This window comes from Odontomachus brunneus, unplaced genomic scaffold (genome assembly GCF_010583005.1).
Source record: "Odontomachus brunneus isolate Ranch 3 - 2012 unplaced genomic scaffold, Obru_v1 Obru_scaffold_001, whole genome shotgun sequence".
In the NCBI taxonomy this organism is placed as follows: domain Eukaryota; kingdom Metazoa; phylum Arthropoda; class Insecta; order Hymenoptera; family Formicidae; genus Odontomachus; species Odontomachus brunneus.
Genome location: NW_022639451.1, coordinates 4567480 through 4584968, shown reverse-complemented (window position 1 = coordinate 4584968; position 17489 = coordinate 4567480). Strand labels below are relative to the sequence as shown.

The window sequence follows — 17489 nt, the reverse complement described above, 5'->3', positions numbered from 1 at the left end:
CAGTTTGCTCCAAAAAAAAACGCGAGAATCAATCCGTTTCTCCGCGATATGCTACGGGAAAATTGCATTTTCCATTGTTCGTTGGCAATATTTCTAATTATAAAAATTAGCCAACCAGAACGAATGGCAATTCTATCATTGTAACCTTCATCAAAGATAAATATATTCCACCAGTTCGTCAAAGAATTTGCGTTTGAATGGGAACTAAATTATTCGGTTACAAGGGGGGGAGAAGATCTTTCCGATTTTCATAGGCAACGCGAAATTCCGCGGAAATATTTGTTTAAATTAGAACGAAGAGTTTCTCTTTGTGAAGGGGTATATCGTGTTATGTACAACAGGAAGCGTGAAATTCGTCGTGGCGCGCCGTGAGCTATATTTTAACGAAAAGCACCTCCGCCACTCTTTATATGCAGTTGAATTTTAATCCTTCGGAAGTTACAAGCGGAAGTTATAAGCGGCACGGTTGAAAAGAGCTTGGAACCCCGAAACCACTCTTCGTTTTACGCGCGCGGTGCCATTTCAGGACGGATATTTACGTCACAAGAGATGATTACCGTGATAGCTTTTCAGACTTGTCAAGTCGTAAAAGCGCACGCGCCCTGCACGAATTCACGTCGGCGCGTATCTTACGCGCGAACGCACGTATCAATTGCGCGGGCCGTCATTCGATCGCGTATGTACGACTTTTATGGACTTTTGCATGGGGCATTATTCCGAAACAACGAGCCGATTCAGACACGACGTAAATGCTCCTTTTTATAGGCAGTAACAAAATTTCATATCACGCTTTGTGCGCGCACGACCACGCGATCTCGAATTCGAACTCGCGGCACAAACCCGTTCACACCACACGGGACGATTAACACTAATCATCATATAGGATTCGCGTAAATAGTCGCATAAATCGTCATTGTCGATTTTAGACCTCGCAGCCGAATATACTGCGGAACTTGCCCCACGACTTTTATTCCCGTATCAATATCCACATAGAAATTTCTTAATATTTTCCAAAAGGCAGGTTAAATTTCAATCAGAATACAATTTTGTCTCAAAATACTAATTGGGAATTCTTGTTTCAAACATGGTTTCTCTATTTAAAATCGGAACAGAAACTCGAGCATTTTTTAATGTTTTCTGCATTAGTTATATATATATATATATATATATATATATATATATATTAATGTAAAGACAGTATTTTCTCTGACTAACATTATTCCATGTTAAAATAATATATTATCGTTTTATATGTAATATAGATTATATTTGTACGTGACGATTTCATATATTTTTAAGTTAGAAAAATTTGTCGGATATTTATACATATTTTTTACTTTTTTTAACGCATTTTTTATTATAATTTTTCATACTGATTTTTTTTCATAAATACTTTGAGTATTTACTTTTTACAAATATGTGTATATATACTTGTAATGAGTAAATAGTCAAGGTTCGTATATTTTGCTCAGTTTTAAACATTAAACACTTCTGATCAGAACATAAATTCCTATTCAGAATCTATGATAATTGTGGGAAATCGGGCTGGATCTCAGTTAAGTCCCAAAGTATCTTCTATGCGGGTAATTGTTACGTGGAACTTGTCTTATGTGAGATATTTGGACTTGAATTCAGAGTTAAAAGTACCGAATCGAAATTTTAACCTTTGACCTGAACTTATAACATATATATTTTATGAAAGATCAGTATATTTATGAAAGATGTATATTTAATCATAACATATCGAAGTTCTACTTAGCGCTTCTAAGTGACAGAAAATGGATAAAATATTACTTGTTCTAAAGAGGACTTCTCGACAGAGCTAGTAGCTTAAATAGAATAAAAATGGATATAGGCTTCAAAGTAGAAGTTAAATATAGAATATTGAGTAGGATCAAAATTTCGACTCGGATTGAGATTTTTAATTGAGTCGCGATTACAGATATGCCATATGATTTAACTGAAACACTCAGAATTTATCTGACTCTTCACGTCTGCGTCTTTCGCATGGATACGTCGTGTATCCGAAATATCGAATTTTCAGACATGTTGCGCACCCTGAGGCTTTTCTGGACCGTCGCGACAGGACTTGGCGCAATGCGAGGACCGACCGTGTTTGTCGCGGAGACACGACGCACCGTCGCCACGTGGGAATTATTTCAACGGCGTTCAATGCGATAATTCATTACCGAATCGCGTGCGGGCGGAACACCGCCTCCGTGTCGATCACGCACACGCATAGACTACGATAGCACGACAGCGACGATATCGATTCGCCGGGCGACCGCAGTCGCGAACGATTCACGCGCAAGTATATATGCGGCGAACGGTGCGCGCACGAGGCCTGGTGGCGATGCAAAAAGATATTTCGAGGAAGCCGCTTATCGAAAGTTTCCGCCCGGATTAAAGCTGTTTGCCCGCAATTCATAAACATAGCTGAGCTCGAGAAACGGCCGGATAGCGCGCGCGACCATCGTCGGATATCGCTCCAACTCGCATCGGATTTGCATTTTTTTCATCGAAATGAGCTTAACTCTTATTTAGCGCGGCGAAAAACATCGGCCGACGTGGCGGCTCGGATATATTATCTCTTTCGAGTCCGCTTCGCGTTGCGATATTCCCGTCGCCCGCTCTCGTGTGATTACCGTAGTTGTGAAATGCGCTTAAATATAGGAGATTATAACATTCCATCGTTGCGTCGAATTGCTCAAAATTAACGCACGGCTGTGAAAAACGTTCGCACACACGTTAATCTCCGCGATCTCGTGTATCGCGCAACCAATGAAGAGGAGAAGCGATCGTGTTACGCTTACCCGGAAAAAGCAATTGAAGTTGCAAATAAAAATGATCTTGCGATTATTTTACACGAGAGTCGGTGCGCTTCGCGAAATTAGCGTTCGTTCCGATGAAATAATACATTTACATCCCTTCAATCCTCGAACGTCATGTCATTCAATATAGAAACTATTGACTTATAGTGATGCCGCAGACGGTTATCTACTGCCGTTTTGTTAATACCATACAACCTTTTATGTCACAAGCGACACAAGTGTCTCGCGAAATACGTTCCGCGAATATCTGCGGAAAGAGCAATTTGCACGAGGGAGTAAGGGACGTATTCATTCGTAAGCACCGCTGTTATTGCGATGGAACAGAAGTCTCCAATGCGCGCGAACGCTCTAGCGGACTTCGAAGGCTTCCATCATCCGTTCCTCGCTAAATCAGGTATAAATCAGGACACGAACTTTCTGCGAACATTATCATTCCGTCGACCCGCGTTGCCCGCAAACATCATGTCTCAACGATGCTGTACGCGCGGGCATCGGACGGTAATCCGCGCGTCGATAGCTGGACAGAGCGCGAAAACGGAGGGTGGAAAGTTCGCGCAACCGCCATTCCCAGCGATATACGACAGTTAGCATATGCGTATCTTCCCGCTCGCGCCATAGGTGTCCATTACCGCCTTTACTTTCGTCCCTCTCTCTCTCTCTCTCTCTCTCCCTCTCTCTCTCTCTGGATTTCACCACAGGTGTCGTCGTTTCAACGCACCCCATAACGCCCGGGACATAACTGAGACTCGTTTCCCCCGTCGTTAGATGCCAACAGCGTAACCTCCTATCTCGTTAGCTAAATTTTAGACGAGGCAGTCGGTTTGATGCACGGAGCTACCACTTGCCGCTTCTACGAGCGCTATCTCCTTCGCGACTAATGACAGTCAGCCGGCGACGTTCCAGAGACGAGCGCGCACTGCTTTCGGAAAATCAACATCGCACGGACCGGTCCCACGCCTCCTTTCTCTCCCTTTCGCGTTCTCGTTTTTTCTCCTACTTCCGTCCACCGTTATACCATTGTTTGAACTCTAAAGATCGCTAAGATAACTGGGAAAAAATTCAGACTTGCGAGCGGCAGGACTCGCAGGAGCTTCAAGAAAACTTTCCGGAATGTCGAACAGAAAAAATATCGATCACATTTTTCTCTTTTCTCTCCTTTTTATTTCTCGCTATTCAGTGAGCGCTCTCGCGTTACTTTACTGTAAGGGAGACCGGGGTTAGATGCCCCATATTTCAGAATTTCTAAGTTACAACTTGTTAGACGACTGATTATTGTGATTGTACGAACATGATAGAGGTAGCCTTTTCCTACGTGTTAATTCCCACCACGGTCCTGTTAACCATATCTTTTGTTCTGTAATAATTAAAGTACAAACATGCAGCAACGTGAACATCTTGCCCGAGTTCAGTTGTCCAGTAGCGCAGGATAAGAAGGCGACACATAAAATATGTATTCAAATTAGTAGAATCGTCGTGAGAAGTATTTTATAAATAAAAATTGCTTATGTTATCCGAAACGGTATATCATATACTTATTAAAAACTTCATTCTAGCTAGTAACACATCGCTTAATTTTATTCACTTACGATGAAAAATATTAATAAAAAATTTTGAGAGACTTGAACATTTATTAAATCAGTTTCTTTTATTTTCTATCTGCAATATTATACCGATTTTAATAAAACTCTGGAAAAGGATATCTTTATGTTCTAAAAGAACCTTTTCACGATTTTATCCACTGCTTCTCTCAAGATAAATATTAAAAAACACACATATAACATATCTCCATCTAGACTCTCTTATCGAAGTAAATTATGATATGTATTTTGGGGACTCGCGGTTTATTCTCATTGGAACATGCGCGCTTCTCGTAACTTTTGTATCTTGCACGTACAAATAAGTTTGATATTTCGTGCACAGAGATGCACTCTGCGCGTATCATGACAACGCGCCTCCCGCAGAGCGTGTGCGTGAATGTTCGTTCGAAAAAATTCGTCGCAACATTGTACACGAGCTACCGAGCAACCGAGCTCCGTCGTTATTATTTATACGACAGCCCACGCTCGCGCGAGGATACAATATTTCTCGCCGTTTATTAAGTCGAGGCTGCCGCGTGTCGCGCTGCCAGCGCGTATTTCCAGCGAGTTGCCAAGAATACTTTGTCAGGGCGAGTGGGCGCGCATTTTCCCGCAAATATCGACATTAAGATTCGAATGAGCGAATAATCGGGTGAATCCCGCAGGACCCGTTTCCGCGCTCTTAAACACCGCCACGGTCGAAGCACGCGAGCGCTTCGACCGATCGTCCCTGCATACGCTGCATCCGCCGGTCTGTCCTTTATAAGCTATGCCTTTACAAGGTACAATCCGTTGATTGTGTGCACACGCCAGCATATACTCGCTGCATATATACCCGCCGCAAGATGCGAGCACGGTCGCTCCCCTTATTTCGCCTGTCGTGAGGCGCCGACAGGAAACCTCACGCGAACGCATTGGAAACCCGACTTTCGTTCGGTTAGCTAATTAAGGCGTGATTATTGCACATCGCCCCGCCGCCGTCGTAACAGAATATTTCCTCGGACAACACGGAATATTAAGAAGCAAATTAAAAAGTTCCATGAGAAAGAAACCGAAAGTTAATTATTGTGTCTCGTCTGATTGATCGTTCAAGTTCATTATATTGAATCAGGAATTTAGTTGTGCTTTTTATCTTCCTCGACAGTAAACCGGTTATCTACTGCGATAAAAATACGAAATCGACTTTAAGTTACTTCTCCAAACGATATTTTGTCACCGACCGAGATCAATCAAATATCATTATGATTATTATTATTATGAAATTTCGCTAGAAGAATAGCAAATTTCTTAATAGCACATTTGAGTTCCTAAAATATAAGCAGTGTGTGAAATAAATATGAGCATGTGAAATGAAAGAATAGTCAATTACTGCAGAAAAAGTCGATCTATTTCCCGGTTACAAAATTCTCAGCTAATATTTTCGCTACAAAATTCTCAGCTAATATTTTCGCTACAAAATTCTCTCCGTGTGCAGGATTCGATGTCTTCAAGTAAAAAACGATGCAAATGCAGAAGTAAAAAGATTGTACGAATCCCAAGTCCCAAATAACGCGAAATTACTCGATGGTCACCTGTGCTTAGTCGATGAATAATTTATTTCCATCGAACACACAATAAAATCAAGCTCAAGTCGAAAAATCGAATGGAACTTTTGGCCTGCGCCAATAACAATTAGCATTTAAATAGAAAAACTTGTTCGAGCACTTTAGATAATGCCGCGAAAATACTCCATCGCGTAAAGTGTTTACTCCCACCCCTCTTTGATCCGTATTATTAACGTTATCAGAGATCTTCCGCGGCTGTATCACCGCGGGCCGTTCGCGAGTTCGCCAAGTTTCACACTCCGCGCGAGCGGCCCGAGTTTCCGCGCTGACTAGCTCGTAAATAGCAACTTCCGCGGCGTCGGGGGTTGGCCAGCCGAGAGCTCCTTTCCTACGCGCGCAATGATATTATTGCAACCGACGCCGCTCTTCAAGATAACCGCAGCTTTCGCTCGCTCCGCCGTGGTTCCCGCTAAGTATCGCGATTACGCCTTCGCGCGGAAATATCCGACGGTCGCCGTCGATGTTTTATCGGCGAATTAAGCGCACACATATTTTTCAGACGCGCAGCTGTCAACGCGCGATGTATTTTCGTGGACGGCTGACGCTCCGGGATTGAATCTTATCGAATAGTTACAGATTTATACGATGCTCCGTAGATTTCGCGCGATGCGCCAGATAATCTCGTGCCGCCGCCGCCGCTCCGTCCGTAAACCTCGTCCAAGATTCTCACTACCGCGCGTTTCCCGCAAGCTCCATTTATCTTCTAGCGCGTGATATGTGCAATATTGCACGTAGTCCAACACTTGGAAGGGGCGATCTCATCTCATCTGAACGAACGAAACGCACGGTCGAACGGACTGCCGTTCGCGCGGCTAATCGACGCCGGTCGTTCTATAGATCGCAAACGCGCGGCTTAATTAAAAACAGCTCACCAGACACTCGGCTTATTAAGGAGCGCGGGGATGAACGAACGGTGTCACGGTGCCGCGTTCTTTCCCCCGGCTGCCATTTGCACGCCAACGGTGACTCCGGTCAATTTTCGCGGCAGCCAGAAGCTCGAGATACAATCCCATTCCGCTTAACTGGCGCCATCATTTCCGTGACTAGAATGTGTAGCGTCGCTCGATAGGGCTGCGGCTTCGGTCACGGGGTCGGAGGGTGAGCTCCTTGGTGATTCGACATTTATTCATCGGCTCGGGACCGCGATAGACGGTAACGTCACGCTGCGATCCGCGAACACGTTCGGACAGTTGGATATGCGGGAATACATTTCGCCGCGCGGAATGTGCGGTCAACTCGCGAGGACAGAGAACTCGACAATGCGAACGTGTTTTACGTTTCAATTACTCTGATAATAGTCACCGTCTCTACGGTGGCCCGCGAAACACGAGCGCGGTTTCGACGGAGTCACTTCGTCTCGCCGATAAACAGCGACCACCGCCATACATCGCAGCGTATCTGCACGCGTTCCTCGCCTCCACCGCTTATGTATGTGCTCGTCGTTACCGAGCCAGGTAGAGAGAGGTGCCCTCGTCGCATGTACTCGCACCCCGGTGCCTTCGCGCGCGCGCGACCACGACTTCGTCCCGCGCGTTACGCCCGCTATTCGCTTTTACCTAAGTGCCGTGATTACGCCCGTGACCGGAATCGAGACTCGCCGACACTTCGTATCGCAGAGTATCGCCTGAGTCGGGGCTATTGCCGACGCTGCCTCGGCGGAATTCCAAACCGGGGATCTCTTTCGTGGTGCATGTTCGTTTACCCAGGCGGCCGTTAGGACCGAGGAGAGCCGACGGGAAAATTATCGCGTGGAGGAGAGATCTCCGAGCCACGAAAAACTCCCGCGCAACGTAATTCTCCAAAGCAAAATCCCTAATACTTCAAGATTTATTCACAGAGAAATAAACTTTACATTGATTTCTCACACAGAAATCAATTTTATTTCACTGAAATTTTATATCCCACAAATGAAATTTTCAAGTATTTCTTCTCAATTCGAAATAACACGTGCTGACTAAACTGATCCGGATGTTTTTTTCAAATCACGTTGCGTGAGAAAGAAAGATTTTTAAGTATAGGCTTTTTCAACTTGTAACGCTTAAAAGTTATTTTGCGTATTTAAAACATATTTTTTATACAACCATTTAACACTAAGAGAAAAATACCTAGGAAATAAAAAATATTTATTCTGTGTGTGTGAGCACAAATATATTTATTTATAACAAAAAACTGCTAAAAATTATTAAAAATAAAACTGCTAAACAACTACTTGAAAAAGATATTTTTCAAATAAGAAAATATATATTTTCTCTACGCCTCAGCTTTTCACAAAAACAATTGCTTGCTCTTTATTTAAATAAAAGAATTTAGGTTTCAGCAAATATGCTGGTACCGAATAAACGTTGTTTTAAATATTTTTTCTCTCGGTGTAGATAAAAAAGAAAGATTTTACTAAAAAAAAGTCATGCGCCTGCCGAAAAGTTATCTCCTTCCTTTTTCAATTTTACACATGCGTGCCAGGTAGATTGCAAGTTTCAGAAGATAAGTCGCGGGATAGTTGGAGTTACGTTATCGCGGAGTCATACATATTGGAGGTCTCGCATCTATAATAAGTAGCCAGAGATTAAGCTACTTTGTTGAATGAAAAATGTACCGATTAATCGGCTTGAAAAGCGAAATTCTGTTACACATTCACGAGATAATCCCAGAAGTAGACGAGCGAGGATGAATTACCGCGAACTATCGGATCCACGAAAACGCAAAATACATAATCGCATTGAGCGCGCTAACGACTTATTAACAGATCTAATCGCCGTATTCGCGTTGAGTTAGAGAGCCGTGATAAGAAGTTTCGCCAAAGAACTCAATTTTCTTTGACACGATTCCCTCCATGCTCGCAGCATCGCCTAACGTCGCGCGCAGCTAACGCCAAGAAAAGGGAACGCGTTCTCAAGAACGGAATTTCAATTGCGCGCACGCCTCTTTCGTACCTTCGCGGCAGGCGGCCTGAATCCGCCTCAGGTTTCCGCTGCTTTTCGCATCTCTCCCACATCTATCTCGCGTCTCTTGGCGATCTCGGCGTTATTACCGGGAAACAAATCGTGGCAGCTTAACACCGCCGGCGCGAGCCGTTAGTCGACCCGCGTTCGTAAATCAGTCCGGCCCCCGATAAGGGTCGAACACGGGGAAGACGGTCATCCCGAGTGGAGTCCGCCGGCGCGCCGTCGAGGGACGACACGGAGGTCTCCAAGTCGCATTCCGCGGCCCGGCCGGCCGGCCGGCGGCATGCCCGTTACGGCGATCCCGTGCCGCGGGGCGTTCCGGGAGGAGTCCTTTGCCGAGGGGAGTCGGCTAGATGAGCAGATTACAGGTTTCCCGGTGCAGGAAGTCGTGAGATGCTTAATTGCGTTTGTCACGACGCCACGTAGCGGCGTATCTATCTCGGTCCGAGCGCGCGGCGGCTCTCGCAATAACAATGCCGGGATAAATTAACCGGTAGGCGGCGCGCGGCTGACGCGGCTATAAACCGATCCTGTAAGGAGAGCCCGCCCCAGGTGGCCAGTTAACCGCTTAACCTTAAAAAATACACTGCCCTCTTTCTCTCTTTATCTCTCTCCCCCTTCGCTTCTGATCCACCCCCGACGCATCGAGACCGCCACCTGATCGTCGGCTGTCTTCCTCGAGCGCTCGGCTGTCTTCCTCGCTTTCGATCGACCGACTCCATCCCCTCGGATGGACCTCCACACCCTCCTCGCGCTGGGCGAGCTGGATCCCTCGTACGCACCGTCATTTATCCTGAAGCGCGCGCCGACTATGGCGGCTTTATTGTGATTTACGTAACGGCGAAGGAGAACGATCGCTTAATCTTTCGCGCGCCGGACGGGCCGCGTCATCTCGGCAGACGCAGCCTGGGGGTGAAGCCCCGACACCCGTGCACATGGTCGCGGGCTAACTGATGGAAATCGTTGCGTACGCGCGATACTCCCGTGCTCGCGATCGCGACATTTATTTCCAGACGGGACGCGTCGATCCTGCGGTAGATTAATGGCCGAGATTGTTTCTCGCAGCAGCCGCTATTTGTACCCGTACACGTAGCGAGCACCGCTCCATCGTCTCACGAGGAAGCGGAGACGCGAGGAGGCGAAAGAGAGAGAGAGAGCGCGCGATCGTGGATCTGCTCATTGCACGGAACCGATATCTCTTACGTACGGACTTGTACGTGATTAGCCTGAGAAGCCGCTGCACATAATCGGATATTGCATTAGCGTTGAGCAACTGGAGGAGGGTAGCAGCGGAATGCGAGTAAAGTACCAGTATGCCTGGACATCAATAAAAGCTGATAGCTGAAACTCTGGACATTCTTATTGTTCTGGTTCTTACATTACATACATAAATATTTAAACTTTTAACGTAGAATATACAAGATGTTCCGTCTTAAACAGGTTAATCGAATATCTCAAACACATTTATAAATTCGCGCGCACATTACTGTTGATGGAAATGAACAAAGTTGCATTTTTCATTGCTAAGTAACTTTTAAACTATTTGACTTAGGTCATACACGTCTTAAGGATTTTTTATACAAGATTATGCGATTTTTTGGGGAATTTTTACAAAAAAGAATATCACTTTTTATTTAAAAAAACAAGATTGGCTCCATGTGGCGAATGATAGAAGTTAAAATTCAAAACCACCGTTTTTTCCCTTTAAAATTTTATAATTTTTACCTGAAACATATTTATTTGCCGGGCTCGGCTGGCCTGTTTAAAATGTAGCATCCTACATATTTAATATATACGCATATATTCTACATTGAAAATTTATATATATTTTCAATTTTATTTTTATATTTTAAAATTTATATTTGCAATTGTATTTAAAAATCGAAATAATATGCAGAGTTAGGTACCAGTGCTGCTGTGGTGTCCAGACATCCGGTACTTTTGCCATAAAACGGAAGAATTCTCTAAAGCCGGATGTATAGTGTGCGGTGACATCGGATCGCGACAGAGTTTCAAGATAACCGCGATAAAGAGACAGTGCGACAGGCAGCGCACTTTCATATCGCACCGTGAGGGGCAATAATCCGCGATAACGTCGTCATATCAGAAGATTACATAGACTGCCGGGCGGCTGGGAGATTCGCGGACAAGGTTGCGAATGCATCTGCAGAGGCGTTCGGGGATTTGTTCGGTTATTCCGTCTCGCCGTCCGCTCGAAGGACCAACGGAGAAAAAGTCAACATCGCGCGCCCGGTAAACAGGGAGCGACGTAAATTCTCAGCCTTGTCTCTAGGTATTATTCAGGCTTAGTGGATGCTACGGTCGCGACCGTGGAGAGAGGAAGCTCAGTCTGCGAGCGCAAACAAACGGTTCTAATCCGTTTAACATAAATACCACGTGGTTTAATTAAATCGCGCACCGCAAGGTAATCGTCCCGGCGTTGTTTGCAGAAGCGTGGCTTTTTCTTCCTTAGGCATCGAGATTACCGCGCGCGCGCGATGGATCGATATTTATTCGCAAACAAGCTGAGCTACGTGGAATAAGTTTCGGATAGCGCGCGCGAAATATTCGGCACATACAACGCGATTCAACCCGAGATCCTCGAAATTTGTTTCTCGCGTTGGAAAAATGACGGGAAGCAATGCCGTTTCAATCCAACACGTTTCGTATTTCCGCTCCGAAACGTCATTTGATGTGATAAACGCGAATCGTAAGCTCCAACGTTAGAGGTCAGTAAAACAACTGCTTTTCAAACAGAAAGCACTGAAGTAGTCTAGTGGACGACGACAGGCAAAATATTGTGGTGCAAATCCGGTTCGGCAAACGCTGGTTCTATTATCGCTCGCAACCCTTCGTTTGCCACCCTCGTATTACTCGCGACACCCTAGCCGCGGCTCTATATGAACCGTCGTCTGCAAAAATCGATAATAACTCGTTAATTGCCAACGAGACGCGCTAGTTTATGCGCGTTCGCCCGCATTTATTAGCATATTAATATCTTTTTATGAGACTTATCTTCTTCGCCAAATTGAGAAATTTTATGGGAACAGGGTTTTATACGTAACGTTCTGAAGAATTCGATACCACGGCGCGCGGAACGATCGAGAAAATTGCAGGTCCCCGTTGAAAAATAATTTGATCGGGGCAAATAAAGCGGGGAACCGACTCGAATCTATTCCACGCGATAAAATGTTATAACGAGTACTTTATTCCGCGAAGCGAATATTGTTATTCAACGCAATTTACGAACGACAATTCGCGACGAGCTACAGAGCGCACCTAATTATCGGAAATGCAACGCCGTCATTTTCGGCGCGACGCCGAGACACAACCGATATATCCCGCGGCCGAATTTTCCGCGTTATATTTGGAGAACGCTTCGACGCGACAACGTCTCAGGGACAATGAAATAATCTCCGTAGGTCGCATTCACAGGATGTCAACGCGATAATTTTCGTCGTGAACCATTTCCCCGCGCCGACTTGCCGCAAGACGACGACGACGACGCTACGGGGAACAAGGAAGAGAATGAAGACGATGATGACGACGACGACGACGACGACGACGACGACGCGCTTAAAATAGTGAGGAAAGGGAGATGAATTTCTCTACTCAGGCTAATCTCGTAGAAGAGGCGCTCCTTTGTAAATACTTCGGAGGCTTTGTCTGAAGTTACCACGGGAACGAAACTCTGGAGCTTCTATCTTAATCATTCGACTAACGCGGCGCTCGCAACACCGCCCACGTCTCACCCACCGCGATTAGAATCTCGCGCTGTGTACTTTCTTTCTCTTTTTTACTTTTTACTCGAAATGCACGATGGCATGTACCCTTCTACTGTCTCTTTCTCTCTCTCTCTCTCTCTCTCTCTCTCCTTCTCTCCCTTTCTCTTGTACTCTCTCCCCGCGGTAGCGAAGAACGAGAAAATTGACGATCTCCATGGCGACCCTTGCCGCGTCCTGAATATCTTATGCACGAGCCCCATTAGCGGCAGGAACGTCGCGAGGATAAATGGCGGTCGCTTTAAAGGAGCTCGACATTCTATAGAATGGAAGGTGCTCTATGAAAGGGAACGCTACACCTTCATACAAAAATGTATCCGCGCGAAAGCGGATTTCCACGACGATCGTAATAAATTATTACGGAGATATCTCAGTAACGATACGCTTGTAATCAATGTACCGCACTCTACCCCCGCAACGGACCTTATTATTTCACGAGATTCGCGCATAAATTGAATTCCGGCGAAATAAATTGCGTGACGTTACGCTGCGGAGGAGGAACGAAGGGAACGTAGAATTGAGCGAAAAGTTCTGGCAAAGGAAAGCGGGCGGCAAAATGTAACTTTGATATTTTGCAGAAAGAGAGATATTCAGCCGAAACGAATCGTTCCATCAGTGTGCTTAATTTTATGCGTTTCGTCTATTTTAATAAAGCTCATCAGAGATATGGTGCAGATATTTAACTCTCCGCGTACAATATTGTTGGATCTGCGAGACCGGATACTTGATCGCTCATCAACTTTCGCAAAGTCCGAAAAAATCTCAAATCTGTTTGCAGGATCTGACTCTATTGCACTACTATTTTATAGCTAAGGCTTTCTCACATCTCTGAAAAAAATGTACCTAAAGATTTTTAACAAAGTTACAGTAACAAAATTGTTCGGATTGTACCGTATGTCTGAAAAACTACGACTGTACGCGGAGGAGTAACAATCTCCACCTTTTCTTTCAAAATATTACGGCAAATAAGCGGTGAGACTTTTATACATTTAATGGAATGTATCTCAATAAACAGACCTGCGCTCTTTGCTACTTACAGGTGGACACACCTGACAGTGTTTTGCAAAGCGGTTTGGGTCTTGGGCCCGACATGGGACACACGATACTTCGTTCAATGGTGGATCCTCGAGATTACGACCGGTTGCGATACCTACAGATGAACGGTGGCCAAGCGAACAGTTTTGAGGAAACTATACAGAGGGTAATAAATTACGCTTTCCTTGCATTTTTCTTAGTATTTTCTGCTCTACTGTGATGACGCTCAGTTGTATCAACGAGAACGATGTTGCGTTGCAGCGCAATGACGCTTGAAATCACCCGGTGTCTATGTGATTCGATAAAAAATTTGTCATCATCTCTCTTTTTCTCAATGTACAGGGTGTTGTATTAATGTGTTGGTCACTATGACGGGTTGCTTCGCTGGCAGATACCCGGACACAGACTCAGCTCAGATTTGGCAATGTACTCGTTTGAAAAACAGATTACACTCATTTCATTAAGAGAAATATGAAAAAGTGCAAGTCGTTTCACCCGTCACACTGCCCTGTATGTTGACGCAACGCCGTGCACAATGAAGACTGATGGAGAACAGAGAAGACAATTTGCGTGAGAACAGCCGTGAATAAAAGCCACTCTCTGGGCCTCGCACAATCCATCGTGATCTGCGAGTTCAGTCAGCGCGCTCCGAGCCGTTCGCGAGAAAGTCGCTCTTTACCGCCGATAAAACCTTTTTAAACGAAACTTAAGAACGCTTCCATCCCCTTGCATTTTTCAGCTGAAAGTTCAAGAGGCGCTGCGGAAGAAGGAGCGAATCCACAAGGAGCACGAGGAGGTGAGTAGTGCGCCTTAAGACACCGCATCTCTCTCCCGATTCTGCAACGAGATCTTTGTCGTCGCTTTTTTACTAATGAACTTACTCGCGGAGGACCTCACGCAGGCTAACCCCTGCGGGAGGTCGCCCCGGCGGCTTTTCCCGGCGTTTCGTGCGGCCGCGATTAAATCCGCTCAATCTCTCCCGGCAAATGGAGGACGCCTCATCCCTCCTGGTCGGCCCCTCGAAATCGTCTAATGGCGCCTCCGTTAGGATACATATCTGCCCGCGTTTTCGCGCCGACACTCACGTCTCTCGCGAGCGAGCGACAATTTTCCTTATCGTGCTGATCGTTGATAAGAACGGCGCGTCGTATCGCGATTAAACCTAGCCGCTCCGCTCGGCTCGTTTATTTTCTTCCCGCGACTCCCCCGTGCATTGCCCGGATCATCGGCAACCCTCTTCTCGTCGCTCGACTGATATTGGCCCTGGGAGCCGGTGGCCTTATCCGATACAATCCTGCCTCCCGCATCGGAATTCTCGCAGGACGAAATTTGCATGTATGCGCTATCACCAAGGCCACCTCCTCCGCCTCTGTCGCGCCTCCTTCCCCCCGCGCGTCCTGTTATACTACCCTTCTTCCAGTTTCACGTAGCTCGCGAGAACTCGATCCCCCGCGTCCTGTCCTTGCCTCCTCTTCGGGCTGTCTTTCGCCAACTCGATATCTCTTATTATGCAAAGCAGCCAGATCAGCGTGATATCATCATAATCGTCAATGCGTACCGCGACGCTGCGTCGTGAATTTCTTATGCGCGATCGACGCGATACCGGCGCCGCGCCGGTATGCTTTTCGTGCTTTTCTTATTTCCCGGTCCGTCCGGCTTTCCGCTCTTTTTTCGCCTCTTCTCTCGTACGTACGATCGCGATTCGCACAGCAACCCGGATATCGCGTAGGTGTTTCAATATGCGTTCACGCTGCGGCGTCGCCCGTCTGTCTTTCTCTTAACGTCAACATCTTACCGTGAGAAAAGAAAAAACACTACGACCCCGAAACTCCAGCAGTGTATTTTCGCAGTTTGCGAACCAAGGGAGAATATATTCCCGTAATTAAAAGAGTTCAACGAACCAGAGAGGCTGAATTTATCAAACACCATCTTTCTCCGACTTATCCCGCTGATATAATATTCGCGACTTATATATAACCCGCGGTCACCTAATTAAAATAAAACCAAATTGATGAAACAAAGGGGTCATATGTTTAAGAGATAATTAATTAGGACACTGCGGCATTAAAAGCGATAAAATTCGATGAACACAGGGCTTGAGAATTTTATTACAAAAAAAGCTGGAAAAGAGTAGAAGGAATATGCAAGGTACGGAAATTATCAGGACAGGCAGATAACTTTATGATAAAATCCACTAGCTAACTCTCGTCGAAGAGCTCTATGAGAATTTTAATAAACAACCCTTTCACCCGATCTAAACTTCTCTGAGATTAACTTCGGCAAACAATACCTTCTTCCCCGTCGATTCTTGATGATAATCCCAGATAACTCGGTAAAAAGTTTATCTTCGTTAATTTATCCGCGGTATAAAGGAATAAAGGAGAAACCGGTATAGACTGAATTAACTACTTGAAAGGGACATCCGGGATAATGTCGCGCGCGCGGCTTTATTAAATAATTAACTCCGTTAAAAAGTTAGTCGAATGAGCCGTATAAGTCGTCGAAGCCCGCCCTCCTCGATTGCTCGCGCTCGTTATTTGCTCGGTGAAGTTCTTCCATCGCAATTTCATAATTACCTCATAAGAGAAGAAAAATTCCTGCGAGAAGCCGATAACGTTCTAAGAGATTTTCGACTACGCTGACCATACAACACGTCGCATCTGCATCTATCGTTCTAAATTAAAGAATCTCACGAAGAGAAGCAACGTTCCGGACGAATTTTTGTGAATGGGTTAGGCACGCAAGCAGGCAGCCAGCCCGAGATATCGACCGTGGAGACCGCGTACAGAAAATCACGACAGAAATACGGAGCATCCTGGTAAATTTCAAGGATACCCGGTAATGAGAGGAAAGTGGCGGTTTCGACACGTAAAACGGTACCGTTTCAACACGATCACGTGTATCGCGCGCGGTTCATGCATAAGTGGGCAACGCGCGCTATAACGCGCCGCTTCTTCACGCGAGAGAGCGTGCGGGGCCGCACATTACACACGCTTCGCACGTAATAACACCGGGACTTACTCCGCCGCGGTGCGGCGGCTTAGCTCGTTACGTATGTCGCGCATCCCCGCGAAAATTTCTCCGCTCGCTCGCGAGCTCGCCGTTTGCCAAAAACTGCCCATTAGGAAAGAAGCGTGCGCGTAAAAGCGAAGTAGTAGGCGGCGGGGCGGACGTCGTTAGTCAGAGTAGCGCGGGCACGAGCCGAGAGTTTTAATTACGCGGACGTAAGCTCCGCGGAATTCTACGGAGTTTAAAAGGGGACCATGAGGAGAAAGAGGAGGAGACGTCGGCCGAAATTGCCGAAAACTGGCGGCATTACCCGCGCCGACAGTACGGAGGAGAAAGAGAGAAAGAGAGAGACGACACTGGAAGGGAGGATTGGGGTGAGAATGAGAAAAGGGCGGAGGGACCGAAGGGAGACATAGGAAAGAAATAAAGCGGGCATGTTCCTTTTTGAGGCTGCGAGCAATATGGAAATAAAGGTCGGTATCCGTGTAAAAGTTTTAGTGTCACCTCTACCTCTCGGTGGGTTTATTGCTCCCCGGAGGACCTCCTCCCTTTCTCTCTTTTCCTCTTTTCTTTCTTTCTCTTTCTGGCAACTCTCTGCAGCCTTTCCTATTCTTCCGTTGCTCTCACTTCTTCGCTCCCTCCTTCTCTCTCTCTCTCTCTCCCTCCTTCTCTCTCTCTCTCTCTCTCTCTCTCTCTCTCTCTCTCTCTC

General features: G+C 45.9%; 1 protein-coding gene across 8 annotated transcripts in view; it reads left to right on the top strand.

Annotated features, from left to right (window-relative positions):
• Window positions 1-17489, top strand: part of LOC116840204 (SAM and SH3 domain-containing protein 1-like) — a 423731-nt gene that overhangs the window by 382755 nt on the left and 23487 nt on the right. For 6 of the 8 annotated variants that reach the window (XM_032810903.1, XM_032806658.1, XM_032834978.1 and 3 more), the window contains 2 exons: window positions 13776-13937; window positions 14511-14567. The exons of 1 other annotated variant lie outside the window; for it this stretch is intronic. In XM_032810903.1, coding sequence (XP_032666794.1) covers window positions 13776-13937; window positions 14511-14567 — 219 coding nt within the window. The remainder of the gene's footprint in view (window positions 1-13775; window positions 13938-14510; window positions 14568-17489) is intronic. One more of the 8 variants, XM_032819272.1, reaches the window with a different exon arrangement.